Source organism: Photinus pyralis, unplaced genomic scaffold, assembly GCF_008802855.1.
Source record: "Photinus pyralis isolate 1611_PpyrPB1 unplaced genomic scaffold, Ppyr1.3 Ppyr1.4_LG1, whole genome shotgun sequence".
NCBI classification, from domain to species: domain Eukaryota; kingdom Metazoa; phylum Arthropoda; class Insecta; order Coleoptera; family Lampyridae; genus Photinus; species Photinus pyralis.
This window is the reverse complement of record NW_022170249.1, coordinates 58,230,041-58,243,013: the sequence shown is the minus strand read 5'-3', so window position 1 is coordinate 58,243,013 and position 12,973 is coordinate 58,230,041. Positions and strand designations below refer to the sequence as shown.

The 12,973-nt window shown below is 35.4% G+C and overlaps 1 protein-coding gene across 1 annotated transcript; it reads right to left on the bottom strand.

Moving 5' to 3' along the window:
- Positions 1-284: 284 nt before the first annotated feature.
- Positions 285-11,713, bottom strand: LOC116158806. The gene is made up of 14 exons (XM_031471652.1): positions 11,610-11,713; positions 11,381-11,511; positions 11,200-11,327; positions 11,102-11,150; positions 11,033-11,046; positions 10,737-10,978; positions 3,649-3,743; positions 2,813-3,197; positions 2,254-2,420; positions 1,982-2,203; positions 1,727-1,933; positions 1,634-1,675; positions 1,449-1,576; positions 285-539 (listed from the first exon to the last, which is right to left on the bottom strand). Exons 2-14 carry the CDS (start codon positions 11,509-11,511, stop codon positions 451-453), a joined length of 1,899 nt encoding a protein of 632 aa, XP_031327512.1. The 5' UTR covers positions 11,610-11,713; the 3' UTR covers positions 285-450.
- Positions 11,714-12,973: the final 1,260 nt, after the last annotated feature.

The following is a 12,973-nucleotide window of genomic DNA, read 5'->3' as shown; positions in this document are numbered from 1 at the left end:
CTCAGAGAAGATATGCCATCATGGATATAGAAATTATGATTTGCAACCGTCAGTCCGGTTCTAAATATTGATATTTGGTATATTTTCGGATATTACTCAGCACTAGTTATTTCCACAAAAATCACAGTTACAAATGATAAATGGTAAGCAGTCAGCACTGAATAGAAAGAAAAAGTAATTTTTGAACCTGTTATTACAGGTCAAAAATTGTAATCCATTAGATTTTGCTAGTATAAGGTATAGATATACATAAATTTTAAAAAAATTTATTCGCATAAGACTCCAATAAATTTCTAAAGCAGCTGTAACATACGTATACTATAAATCTTTATAACACAGAATAAATGAACATTTTCTTAGAAATACAGAAATTACATATTACTTACTTACTATGAAGTTAAAATCTTTAAACTTAATATTAAAGCAACTAAGAGAACACGCTTGTATTGACTATTGCAGTTTCTGGCCCATCTGAATTTCCCCCAGTTCCAAGCTGTCCGGTTTTGAAGTAAGGATAACATATTCCATTTTGTGTAATGCTATAAATTGTGATTAAAAACATAAATGGCACATCCAAAGTTACAAATGACCTCAAGCACCATTGGCGTATTTTGGGTAAACCTAACGCTTTCGGGTAAGAGGTCTTTGTTATTATGTATAGGCTGATTAAAACCCCCCCAAGTTTTGACTGGAGGGATTATTAAGGGTGCAAGTAGAATATTATGTAAAAATTGTAAAAAGATATTGCAGAAAAACTGTAATTGATTTAAAATAATAAAAAAATGCAAATTCCAGAGATATTCCGTGACTTCCTATGGAATTTATTATTTACACGTGTGATAAATTACAAAACACACTGTCTAATAATAGTATTTTACATTATTAGCCAGGTAAGTGAGTTTTTTACTGGCGATAGGAGAAGTTGACTTGCGAGCCGTCAGACGAGCCTGTCATCTGCTAGAGCCAGTAAAAACTATTACCTGGCGTATAATGTACAATATTTTATTTGTTACTCATTTGTAAACGTAAATAATTAGTTCTTAAATTTATCTTGAAGAAATGTCTAAAATATCATGTGATCCATGTAACCGAGACTTCGCATTAATTCTGGTCAATGAAATTACTAGATTACTAACTTGTAAAATTTTTACAGGTCTGCTGTCAGTTTTACAAGTCTGCTGTCAGTTTTACAAGTCAGTAGCGTTTAAACATGACGTTTACCCGTTTGCGTTTTGTCTTGTTAATCAACGTTTACAACTGAGTAACAAATAAAAGTTTTTATCCCAACTAAGAATTTCATTTGCACAATTTTTCTAAGCATTGTTACTCCAATTGTCATCCTTAATAATCTCTCTAGCCCAAGGGGGGGGGGGGGGAATCACTCTGTATCTGTATAGTAATATTTTATTATTTTACTAGACTCCTTGTCAAACTTGTAAAATACTCACTTAATAAATCATTAAACGCTGTTGCTATATTAAGACGATTAATAGGTCTCTTGCAAACATCCTCAATAGTTGGATTTCCCTGATTTTCAAAATCCCATTTTTCTAAATTCCGTCGCAAGCACTTCAGCCTTAAAAACAATTTTGTAATCAATATCGTGTATAAAGTACAATTATTTAAAAAATACCTATTTCGTTTCAATTGCATCTCTGGATCTACAACTGCAATCCTATACAAAAAATATATTAAAAGTATTGTTTACACTTAGTTGCTTTCTTACATAGGTTTTTGTCTAGGCGCTTCTGCTGCTGGTGGAAGTTCAGTTTCAACAGTAACGTCGCGAGGTGCTAATGATATGTGCTGCTCTTCAAGAATGGGTTGTGATGATAATCGTTTTTCAAGCATCGGAACAATGGATTGATCTAAGCCGCTCGTAATCCGAGTACTTTCAGCTACTGGTAGTACATCTATTGCTGGCAGATCTGGTCTAATATATCGCAAAAATATTAGTTAATCTAAAATCTACCCTACTTACATTGGAGGAGGAAGAATGAGTTCCTCACGACTTATTTGCTCTATTGCTGCGGTTTTGCGTCGCTTAGAAGCTGGCGGTTGATGAATATCTACAGTTACAGCCATCTGATGTTGTTCGGATATTTGAAGAGGAGTATGCATAGTTTGAGTTTGAGCTAAGGAGGAAACAGCTCTACTGTCGACTTTTGATAAAGCATCTGAACGTAGTATACTGGGTCTTATACTGCACAAAAAAAAATTATATACAAATAAGCAAAAGGAGAATTTAATTACTATGGCGTTTCCTGTATGTTAGTTAGGAATGTGTCGCCTTCGTCCAATAATGGTCGTAAAAATGGCAGAAGGGGAAAAATCAGTTTGTCTGCATCTTCTGGTTCGGGTAGCGTAATTGGGCACCAATTTTCATATTGCCATAAATCAAACAGTTCATAGTCATCCTCCTAAAATAATATAAAATTACCAAATGATCCCCACAAAATTCCTTGTTTATAGAGATTGCAAGAGTAGTATTATATTTTGGCAAATACTGATTTTTTGAATTTCCTACATGAAAAGCGCTAAAATCTAGCGGCTTGGGGCCGGATTTCGGTGACACCTTCCGCGCCCCTCCATCGTGAATATGTTTTTAGACAATCGACCCTATGCTGGTAATTGACCCCCTAAATTAATCAAAATTCAGGAACCCAATCCGATCATGCAGGTTTTTTGTTACCAACGCCCATAATTTTCGTAATTAGAAAACGTAATTAGTAAAATTCTACCTAGCTGGGTAGACTGGGTCAATACAGCAAAGGTATTAATTAATTTTTCAACAAGATTCCTAGACACCTACCTCACACCGATTGATATTCACAGTACGCCTTGCCCGTATTTTAACTAAAGTTTTTGTTAGTGGAATCGCCTTTCTTTCTTTCTTTCTCTGCGGTGTTTTAACAATTGGCTGTTCAACTGATTTCTCAACTGGAAGTATTGGTTGCTCTAATATTTTCTCGACGGATTTGGGACGTGGTGCCACAACTATTTCTGTAACCGCCTGCTCTGTGTCTTTTTCAATCACATCTATTAACCCAGCAGGCTCTGGAATCACACCTTCCTGTATAGGAGCAGGGAGGATTGCATCCTCTTCTTCACGTCTCAGCAATACTGCCTGGGCTGGGATCGCCTTTTCCTTTCTACTTTTTGTGCGCTTGGTTGGTGTACGTGGAGGCACAGTTGCCCTGGTAAATACATTGATAAATCATAGTACAAGTTGGTACAGATTGTTCCAATGAGATGCACAAACTGCAAATTTATTGGGCACGTTCATAAGACACAACTGTTGTGGAACAGTTACCGATACATCTTATAATGATGTCGCTACTTTTACGGAGCAGTCAGCCATTTTTAGTAGCGCTACACTTGTCAAAGTACGGATTGTGACATAACACCACAACTGTTACTGATACGCTACCTAGTAGCATAGTGATAACTGTTGTGTCTTATGCTCGAGCCCAATATTTTAATTTTCAAAATCCGTAAATGTGTTATGAATGTGCACATCCCTTGAAACACTCTATAAGTTTATTGTGGGAAATGTTTAGTGAAGGAATGATGATGCAGGTGTTACTGTATTATGTGTGTAAGCTTTGTATACGATTAGTATAAAAAGGAAGACAGCGTGGGACTAACTGTAGAGGTGTAGAAGCCTTGGATATGAAATCAGGAAGAGCAGGTGCAGCAACATCTTCAAGTATACCAAAATCACCCAGTCCCCTTGCAATATCCTACGAAAAAAAGGAAAATGAGACATGCATAACCATATGTTAGTTCAAGAGGAATCATCCAAAGATCGTATCTGATTCAGGTAGTAGGTAATTAAACATAAGGCATAGAATGTGAGGAAGTTCCATGTGAGATTATGTAACTCAATTCTGGAGTGTTTATATGGAAATAATAGCTTTTCATTAAGCTGTGGCGTTCTTTTCGACTAATTTTCCACAGTTGAGTTTATGTAGTTCCGCTAACCTTACTATATTATTTACTTACTATACTGCTATGGAAAATATGTGAACTAATTCTAAAATAATACAAATGGGGTAAGTTTTTTTTTATCTCTAGGTAGTTTATCAACCATGTGTTCGAACACGGTTTGAATGACAATTTCAGTTTATGTATAAAAAATTTTTTCATATCTCAAAAATTCTGTTTTTCTTTACTTTTTGGATATTTTCTGAATTTCGATTTTTGTGTATTATACAGCTAACATCAGTAACATCCAGCCAGGCATCTATTGGCAACTGCTTATATACAATATTTCAGTATCATTGTTAAGCATATTTTGTATTTGCAATATTTGTGGTGGTACCTTTGAAAAACAGCAATGTTGTTGAGAAAGCGAATCACAGCAGACACTTTTTGTGGAAGTTCAAAAATAGAAAAACCTGCTAGTTTACCGTACGTACCCAATGTTTATAAGAATGTAACCAAATAATTTCTCTCAAATTCATGTAACTGCTTTTAGTCAAAGTATAGCCATATTAATCAAAGCAGTTTTTGTGTGGCTGTAGAATAAGCTGATGGGATTTTTTAAAATATAGGGTGACCCATAAACTACGGGTGTATTTTAACATCTTGTAGATTAATTTATATAGATACAAACAAGAATAACGACTTTTGTCGTTTTAAGTAACATTTTGGAAATTGACTATGTATATGTATAGGGTTATTCTGTATATTTGTAGACAGAGCATAGCACGTTTATTATAAGAGATAGAAAAAAACTTTACATTCAAAAGTGGCGGGGTTTATCAAAAATTGCCAGAAAAACTAAAGTAAAAAAAAAACAAATGAATATCGCAGTTAGTAAAAAATCAAATTTGGTAGATTTTTAATGGAAGTTCAAAAATGTTATTTCCTCATTTCAAAAATGTACCGGGTGGTGACTTGCGTCACGCATCATAGGAATTTCAATGTAAAATTCATAACATGCCATTATTGGCTCCCCAAACTATTTTAGAGCAAAAATATATTAAGGATTTTTGTAGAAAAAATTTTTTTACGTAAATCAACCGTATTAGTTTTCAATTTTTTGCATAATAAAGACGGAAAATTAGAAAAATAAAACCCCCATCTTTTTCAATAATCTGTGATGCCATGGAATTTTATAATACAAAACTACGCCAATATCCGTCATACCATGGAATGTCTGCTATGAAACAAATCAAAGTCTACCAAAAAGTATTATATTTAGAATACAACATAAAGAAAGACCAAATTAGTAAAAACGGTTTCCTAATAATAACAATTTACAATAAATGTTCGTGTTGTCACCATTAACTGCAAGACAGTAACCAAGTCGATCATAAAATCAATTTCGAACTGCTGCTAATTGATAACTGGATATCTTTTTGTTTTAGAAAATTCCATGGCATCGCAGATTATTGTGTATATACAGGGTGATTCCTATAGTACCTGCCACCGTTTGGGAGCGTATAGGGGGTGCCTAGGGGAGTATTTTGATATAGGACACTTGGGGTCGGAAATCTAAAATAAGGGCGCCAGAACCAAATTTATCTTCTGGAATTTCACGCCTGTATGTAGGCAACCCAACCGACCGACGTTTCGCGCGGAGCGATGCAGAGCGAGTTAGCGCGAGGAAGCGACATGGGAGGGAAGGAGGGAAAACGACAGTCAAAAGCAATAACGTTTACAAGTGTTCAACGTGGCCACCGTTGTTCTCAATGCACTTCCTACATCTAGCCAACTATTATTATACTATTGCCATAGTGTTTATTCACTTGATACGCGTCGTTGCAGACGGGATTTCGTGGGTTTAAACAAAATTCTGATCAAGTGTCAGCCACACATCGCCGCCTGAGATCGCTCCGTGTGCACCGCCGGCCGGTTGGGTTGCCTACCTACAGGCGCGAAATTCCAGAAGGTAAATTTGGCTCTGGCACCCTTATTTTAGATTTCCGACCCCAAGTGTCCTATATCAAAATACTCCCCTACGCACCACCTACACGCTCCCAAACGGTGGCAGGTACTATAGGAATCACCCTGTATATAAATATGTTGATATTTCCTTTTATTTGCATTTATGATATATTATCAAAATGTTTTACCAAATCGCAGGTGCCATAACAAAACAAATGACCTTTACTATTTATTATTAATTTATATATTTTTTATATCTTATTTATCCTGGAAATATATGATCAACATTACTTCCAATAGATTTTCTGTAGTTTGCTTTCAATTTGCGAATGTGTGTATTTTCGTTACATCATCTCTGCTTGGGAAAGAGATATCAAAATGCGGTTTTCACTGTTTCATCTTATTTTATATAATATATATAATAATTATATCGTTTCATTTGAAATTTCCAAGAAAACCTGCAAAGTTTATGCTAATGTCAAACAGCACCCTATAACCTTTAACATATACTAAAAAGACTCTATTCATGTAAAATCTGATTATACGAAGTGAGCACTTTGCAACAAGACTTATTATGTGAAAATCGATTTACCTAAACCGAAGTTACATTAAATTCTTTAAATAGATGTTCCCCTTCCTCCACTGCTCATATTAGACGCCTATATATCACATGCATTTGACGTATTTTGCAAAGTATAACTACTAAGAAGTGCAATAGTCTAAAGATGCTGTAAGTAAATGTGATCATGTTTCATATTATATTTCACTAATGCGACAGATGCATCTGGGCAATAACTTTTATCTGCATTTTGTGAGTACCATGTGCAACATTCCGTTTTCCAACAAACATTACCCGTTACTAGTGATGCAATCCAGTCAACTGCGGCGCCGTCGGATGAGTCTCAGTGAGACATATCACTCTCGCTTTGTCACTATAGCGCGTTCGCACCTCCAAATTCAGTATGGTGCTTATGGACATGCAGTACATGCTTGCAAAACGTGACAATGACAGCACAAGGAGATTATGTTTTGTTTTAATGCTTCCATTTAATCATATGTCAATTTGACATCAATGCGGTTAGAAACAAGGATAGTATCATCAAAGAATGACACAAAGTAGTAAGAGAGGCAATTAGTCCATAAGACCCCATACTGAATCTGGGGGTGCGAACGCGCTATAGTTAATCGTGCATAGGGTTGCCATCAACAAAATTACACATCCAGGACAAAAAGCAGGAAAACCCCGGATTTTGGGGCTGTAAATCCGGACATTCTAAGTAATTTTTAAAAGTTCATGAATAATGTTTATTTATTATCCTAAAACAATACAGATTTTCTGATAATTAAAAAAAAATAAGCAAACTAATTCTAACTTTTATGTCCTACGTCGAAATTTGAACCTTCCATTTTTTATATTTCTCCGCCTTGCCTATACTATTTAAAACTTCTTTCTTATCTAGGAGGAATTTATAAAAATTAATACAATTGTAAACTTTAAAATTGTACTTAGTTTTTATTATCGACGAAACGGTTGATGTCAATAGCATATTTCGCTCTTTCGTCCACTGTTGGGTAATTAATGAGAACACTCTTTCTACGTTTGCATTATGAGCCGGTATGCAAAAGAAGTACTGTGCAATTTTTATCAGTTCAGAATACAAATATACATTCGGAGTTTTAAAAAAATTGAACCATAATTGACTGGCAGTTAACAATTTGTCTTCATCACTTAAGTTTAAGCTGAATGTTTTTAAATTCATCCACTCATCTAGCAATTTATTGTCATCGATATTAATGTTCTTATTTTGTAAAAATATAACTGTATCCTCAATTACCGTCCATGGAGTATTATCCGTAATGTTGGTCAAAACCATCCACTCAAACTTATCAAACTGTTGAAAAGGTTTGATCCATTTTTCTATATATGTTTTCATTTCATGATAGAAATCGGTACAACATTTAGCGAACTCTTTTTTTGTGTCTTCATCATGCGCTGTTAAAGCACTACGGATTTTTAGTGGTAAAAAGTGTTCATTTACTCTGTTATCTAACGTTCTTATAATAAAAGTAAGTATGTTCCTCGTTTCCAAGACAGAATTATTACTTTTTTCTAATTTTTCAATTTGTGAGTGAAACACGTGCATTATCGAGTGAATGAGAAATAAATACGCTTCTGAGAGGGGGTCTTCGAAAAACTTCTTTATTAAAACGGGTGGCTTCTCCAAGCTTCCAAAATAGTCCTTGAGTGGCTCATACAGCTTCAATAATCGCTCAATAGCTGGGAAAAGGTTAAGCCAACGCGTTTTTGAATGATAGAGTAGCTGTTTGTATTCCGCGTCAGCTGCAGCACAGAAGTCTTTTAGTGACTCAGTTCGCACAGTGTATATAGAAAAATAATTGTAGATTTTCATTATAATAGATTCCGCATCTAATGGCAGTAGATCGCATGCATGGTGCACTGCATTATGAATAATATGCGCAGAGCAACCAACACCAACCATGTTGTTATTTAACCTTTCTTTCAGTTTATAAAAAACATTGTTTACTCCTGTTCGTTCGCTACCTCCAAAGTTTGTATTGCAGTTATCCCCCGAAAATGCAACACATTTGGACAAAAGATCGTGATGCCGTAATTGTTTTATAATAATCTCCGTAATTGTGTCGGATGTTTCATTTTCAGTACACTCTATTTCGAGAAGTTTTGTCGTGATTCCGCTCTTTTGGTAATCAAAATATTGCAGAATAATTGGGAATAACTTAGTGCTCCCATGATTACTGGCGTCAGTGGATATACTAATGAATGGTACATTCTGCAGATCACTTTTCATTTCGGCAATCGACAAAGGGCTTAGCACATTTGTTATTATAGAAGTAGCTTTTGTACGATTGCATGTCATTTTTTTGGCAGTGTCTGATCCCGAAAACAATTCTCGGTTAAAAGCATTAGTGCAATCCAAAGAATTAAATGACATATGATGGTACACTGTATGATAAGCCATTGCGCCTTCGGCTGCTCGTACAAGATTGTCGTCAGAACTAGGCCTAACAAAGTATGTAACAATGTTTGAGGTACTGGCCTGATTTTGGAATTTTGTTTTGTGTTTTTGTGTGTTCAGGTGTTCATTTATGTCAGAAACACCTTTGTTAGCTACCGAAATAGTTGTTGAACATATTGTACAATAAGCCTCCCAGTCATATTTTCCTTTTTTCAACATTGGAAATTTATTTTGTAATTCACTGTTAAATAGGCACTTGCGCTTAGGCATTGTGATTACTGAAACAAATTTCCATAAGTATGTTAGTGTCAATCAAATAAAAAGACAAACAGTATATACCTACATGGAAATCACAATTTAAGGAATCTAACTTACAGAAATACAATCGTCGATAAACGAACGCATTTCACTTTAGTGGTATGTTAAGTAGCACAGAGTAGCATTTCCGACCTATGAACCTATAGTCCTATACTTACGCTGGTCGGATGCGCGGCGTATAACTTAAAGCGAGCTTTGAAAACGACTCAGTTGCTCGTTTTTTAACGATTTTTGGAAGCCGGACTGTTTAGAATACCTTACCCGGACGCCTTTAAAACTAGGACAAATCCGGGGAAACCCGGACGGATGGCAACCCTAATCGTGCACAACACAAAGGGTGCAAGTTCGGTTAATAAAACTGTATTTACATGCAGAATCCCACACGATCACCACCAAAATACAACAGACAAAGTCTACGCTTATTAGCATTTATGTACCTATGACACATGAGTAATAAAAAACAATTGAAGCAACTCTTAGAATGACTACCACTTTAGAATTTGAAAACATTTTTGGAGAAACTCGGTTTTGATAACCAAGGAAAGCATTGTTAGTTTCCAATTTATGTCCAACTGCAAGGCATTTTCAGCTTTAAAACATTCATGGAGTATAATGTGATGCGCAAGGTGCTATTAAATGATTGCAAAAATTAAAAAATTGTAAGAAATGACGTTCTACCACTTCCTATCCTTTAAAATGATTTTTTGCAATAATTTATTTGGAAACAACACTCTACGTTACTGTTTGTTAAAGTTACGGAATATATGGTCATATTTAGGTGGACCTATACAGGGTGGAGACTTGCGTAACGCATCATAGGGATTTCAATGTAAAATTCATAACATGCGATTATTGGCTCCACAAATTATTTTAGAGCAAAAATGTATTAAGGTTTTTTGTAGAAAAATTTTTTTTACATCAATCAACCGTTATTAGTTTTCAATTTTTTTTGCATAATAAAGACGGAAAATTGGAAAAATACAACCCCCATCTTTTTCAATAATCTGCGATGCCATGGAATTTTCTAAAATAAAAAGATATCCAGTTATCAATTAGCAGCAGTTCGAAATGGATTTTATAATCGACTTGGTTACTGTCTTGCAGTTAATGGTGACTTTATTCAAACATTTATTGTAAATTGTTATATTAGGAAACCGTTTTTAGTAATTTGGTCATGGCATCACAGATTATTGAAAAGGGTGGGGGTTTTATTTTTCCAACTTTCCGTCTTTATTATGCAAAAAATTGAAAACTAATATGGTTGATTGACGTAAAAAATTTTTTTCTACAAAAAACCTTAATACATTTTGGCTCTAAAATAATTTGGAGAGCCAATAATCGCATGTTATGAATTTTACATTGAAATCCCTATGATGCGTTACACAAGTCACCACCCTGTATAAACCTTACCAAAAAGAATATAGCAAGATGGGTAATGGTAAAGATTCACAAAATCACATTATAAAGTTATAACTCGAGTTATAAGGACAAAGTATGAGAGAAAGCTGCAGTTTTTAAAATACCAACCGTCTCAAAATGAGATTCAGTGGGTAGCTCCTCACGAATATTAATAAGTTCTTGGTTTGCATGGGTATCAGTTGCAGATTGACGACGCTCAGCCTCGGCGACAATGGTTTGTAAATCAACATTTTGTACTTGTCCATCAGGAATCAATAGACGTCCTACTTGACCATCTTGAGAAAGCACTATCCTTCTCTTACGTTTCCTACGTACTTTAGGTCGCACCATTGGTTCTGACTTACTTTCATCTACTTGTAGGAAAATTAGTTTTAGATAAGTAAATTACTACAATCTATACGTACCATGATGAGTAAGACTGTAAGACAAAAATTAATTATAAAATACACATTTAAGACATATCAAAAACTTACACTACAATTGCCGGTCTTCTAACTTCCCGGAGAAACTTAATTATATCTTCTAAAATACCAAACATTTGTAAAGTACGACAACATTATAGGGAACTTACCTTCCAAAATTTCCACTTGTCGTCTAAAAATCTTAACCAACCCATTAATTAGCCGAGATGCCAAACTTAAGGAGAGCCGCAACTTAGGTCGATTAGACGAACTCGTTACCATTTCAAATATTTCTTCACTAAAACAATGAACGGTTAGTTTGGGTGAAAAACGTTTAACATTTCAATTTACCACAACTTTATTACGTCGCAAGTAACAATTTGGTGGCGACGTACGTGAGCCGTTCCCCGAGTGGCACATATCCAAGCAATGGAAAATTTGCCGCCATGTTGGGGGCACAACAAGTCGATGGCAAAAAACATCTACAAGAATACAAGAATTATTGTTTATACGTTTACAGGTATTGAGCTGTGGACATGAGATTAAAGATGATACAAAGTGATTGAGTTAATGTTCGTACCTTATTGTTTTTAAATTACTACAAATTTCCGTAAATCACAACAAAATTCCTAACCACAGTCCAAACTGTTTCTAAACTCACAACACATTTAAAAATTTTCGTTTAGTAACGGTTTTACACAATGGACCAATGGTAGTCGTTCTAATAGAATCTTTGTTGCATTGTTGCCACTGTTATCGGAAAAAGATAATATGTCGGTTAAAACATTGTCAATAATTCCAATATCGTAAAAATTAATTTAATGCTTTTTCTGCAATCTACAACTAGGAACTAATTGGAATTGGCCTAAACTGTGTAAAGTATAGGTTAATTTAAATACACAATTCAAAAAAGGACACGGGAAAGTATTAGAGCGCTGTGGAAAACGCCTAAAATAACGCTCTGGAAAGCCTAAGGTTATGAAATTCTTCTCAAATTGGTCTCCTGTCGCATGCTCTCACTTGCAATTTGTCGGAAACAATGGCTGGGGAGAGGGCACTTGAGTGTTTTCCAGAGATTCAGCCGATCCTTCTATAGAACTTTCTAGGCGCACCTTTCAAATATAATGTGCGTATAGTCAATTGTAGAAGTATGTACAACGCCCAGGAAAAACTTACAGTGGAGGAAAGCTAGAACGTTCTTAGAAAAGACTTGTAAAGTTCCCATAATGTTTATAGTTCCCTGGAAAGGACTCGAGGAATTAGAAAGGGCCTGATGCCTAGGCCGTTTGAAGAACACGATAGAATATTCGAGAAAATCTTCCCTGGTGTTTTTTTAGGAGTTTGAAACCCTTCAAAACAATCTGAAACCTCGCTCCAAAACGGTACCTTCTTAAATACTTTTGTGTTTATTTCAGAGCTTTGAGGCGCCTGTCAGATGTACAATTTCAAAATTCAAGCTTCCGTGCACTGATGTAAAAACCATTGAAATAAGTCACTTTGCAGGAATGTCAAGAATTGTTTTTTTGTAATTTCCTCATAGGAGGTAAGGATATTCCAAGTTAGAGATCATGTGGAGTGTCGGTATAATTGTATTACGGCGGCGGCGCTGTCCAGAAAATAAGTGTTCATAATGATTAATTGCTTTTGGAATATCTTTTCCGTCAACAGCACGAAGTGTTGTGCTCTCATATGACTTCAGGTTAGACACTGCACGTGTCTTAGAGGCACTGTGCAGTCACCACATCGGTGCAAAGGTAACCAGTCACCAATCATATGGCTTTGAAGGTTCAACCTGAGACCTGTTGACACGTGTTTCTCTTTTCTAGGTTCAAGATAGTGGTGACGATACCGCACTGAAGTGATTAAATCTCGTTTGTGGTAAGGTTTACCTTGGGATGACTACGTCTTTTCCTACTACACCTTTTATTAGATCGGGACATCTTC

What these genes read in the sequence shown, in the direction of transcription:
- LOC116158806 (XM_031471652.1), bottom strand. Translation starts at nt 11,511, where the DNA reads ATGTTTTTTGCCATCGACTTGTTGTGCCCCCAACATGGCGGCAAATTT. An exon ending in TGCGACGTAATAAAGTTGTG is followed by an intron (nt 11,328 to 11,380) that starts GTAAATTGAAAT and finishes TCATTGTTTTAG; the next exon opens with TGAAGAAATATTTGAAATGG. An exon ending in AGCGTTTAATGATTTATTAA is followed by an intron (nt 540 to 1,448) that starts GTGAGTATTTTA and finishes CACAATTTATAG; the next exon opens with CATTACACAAAATGGAATAT.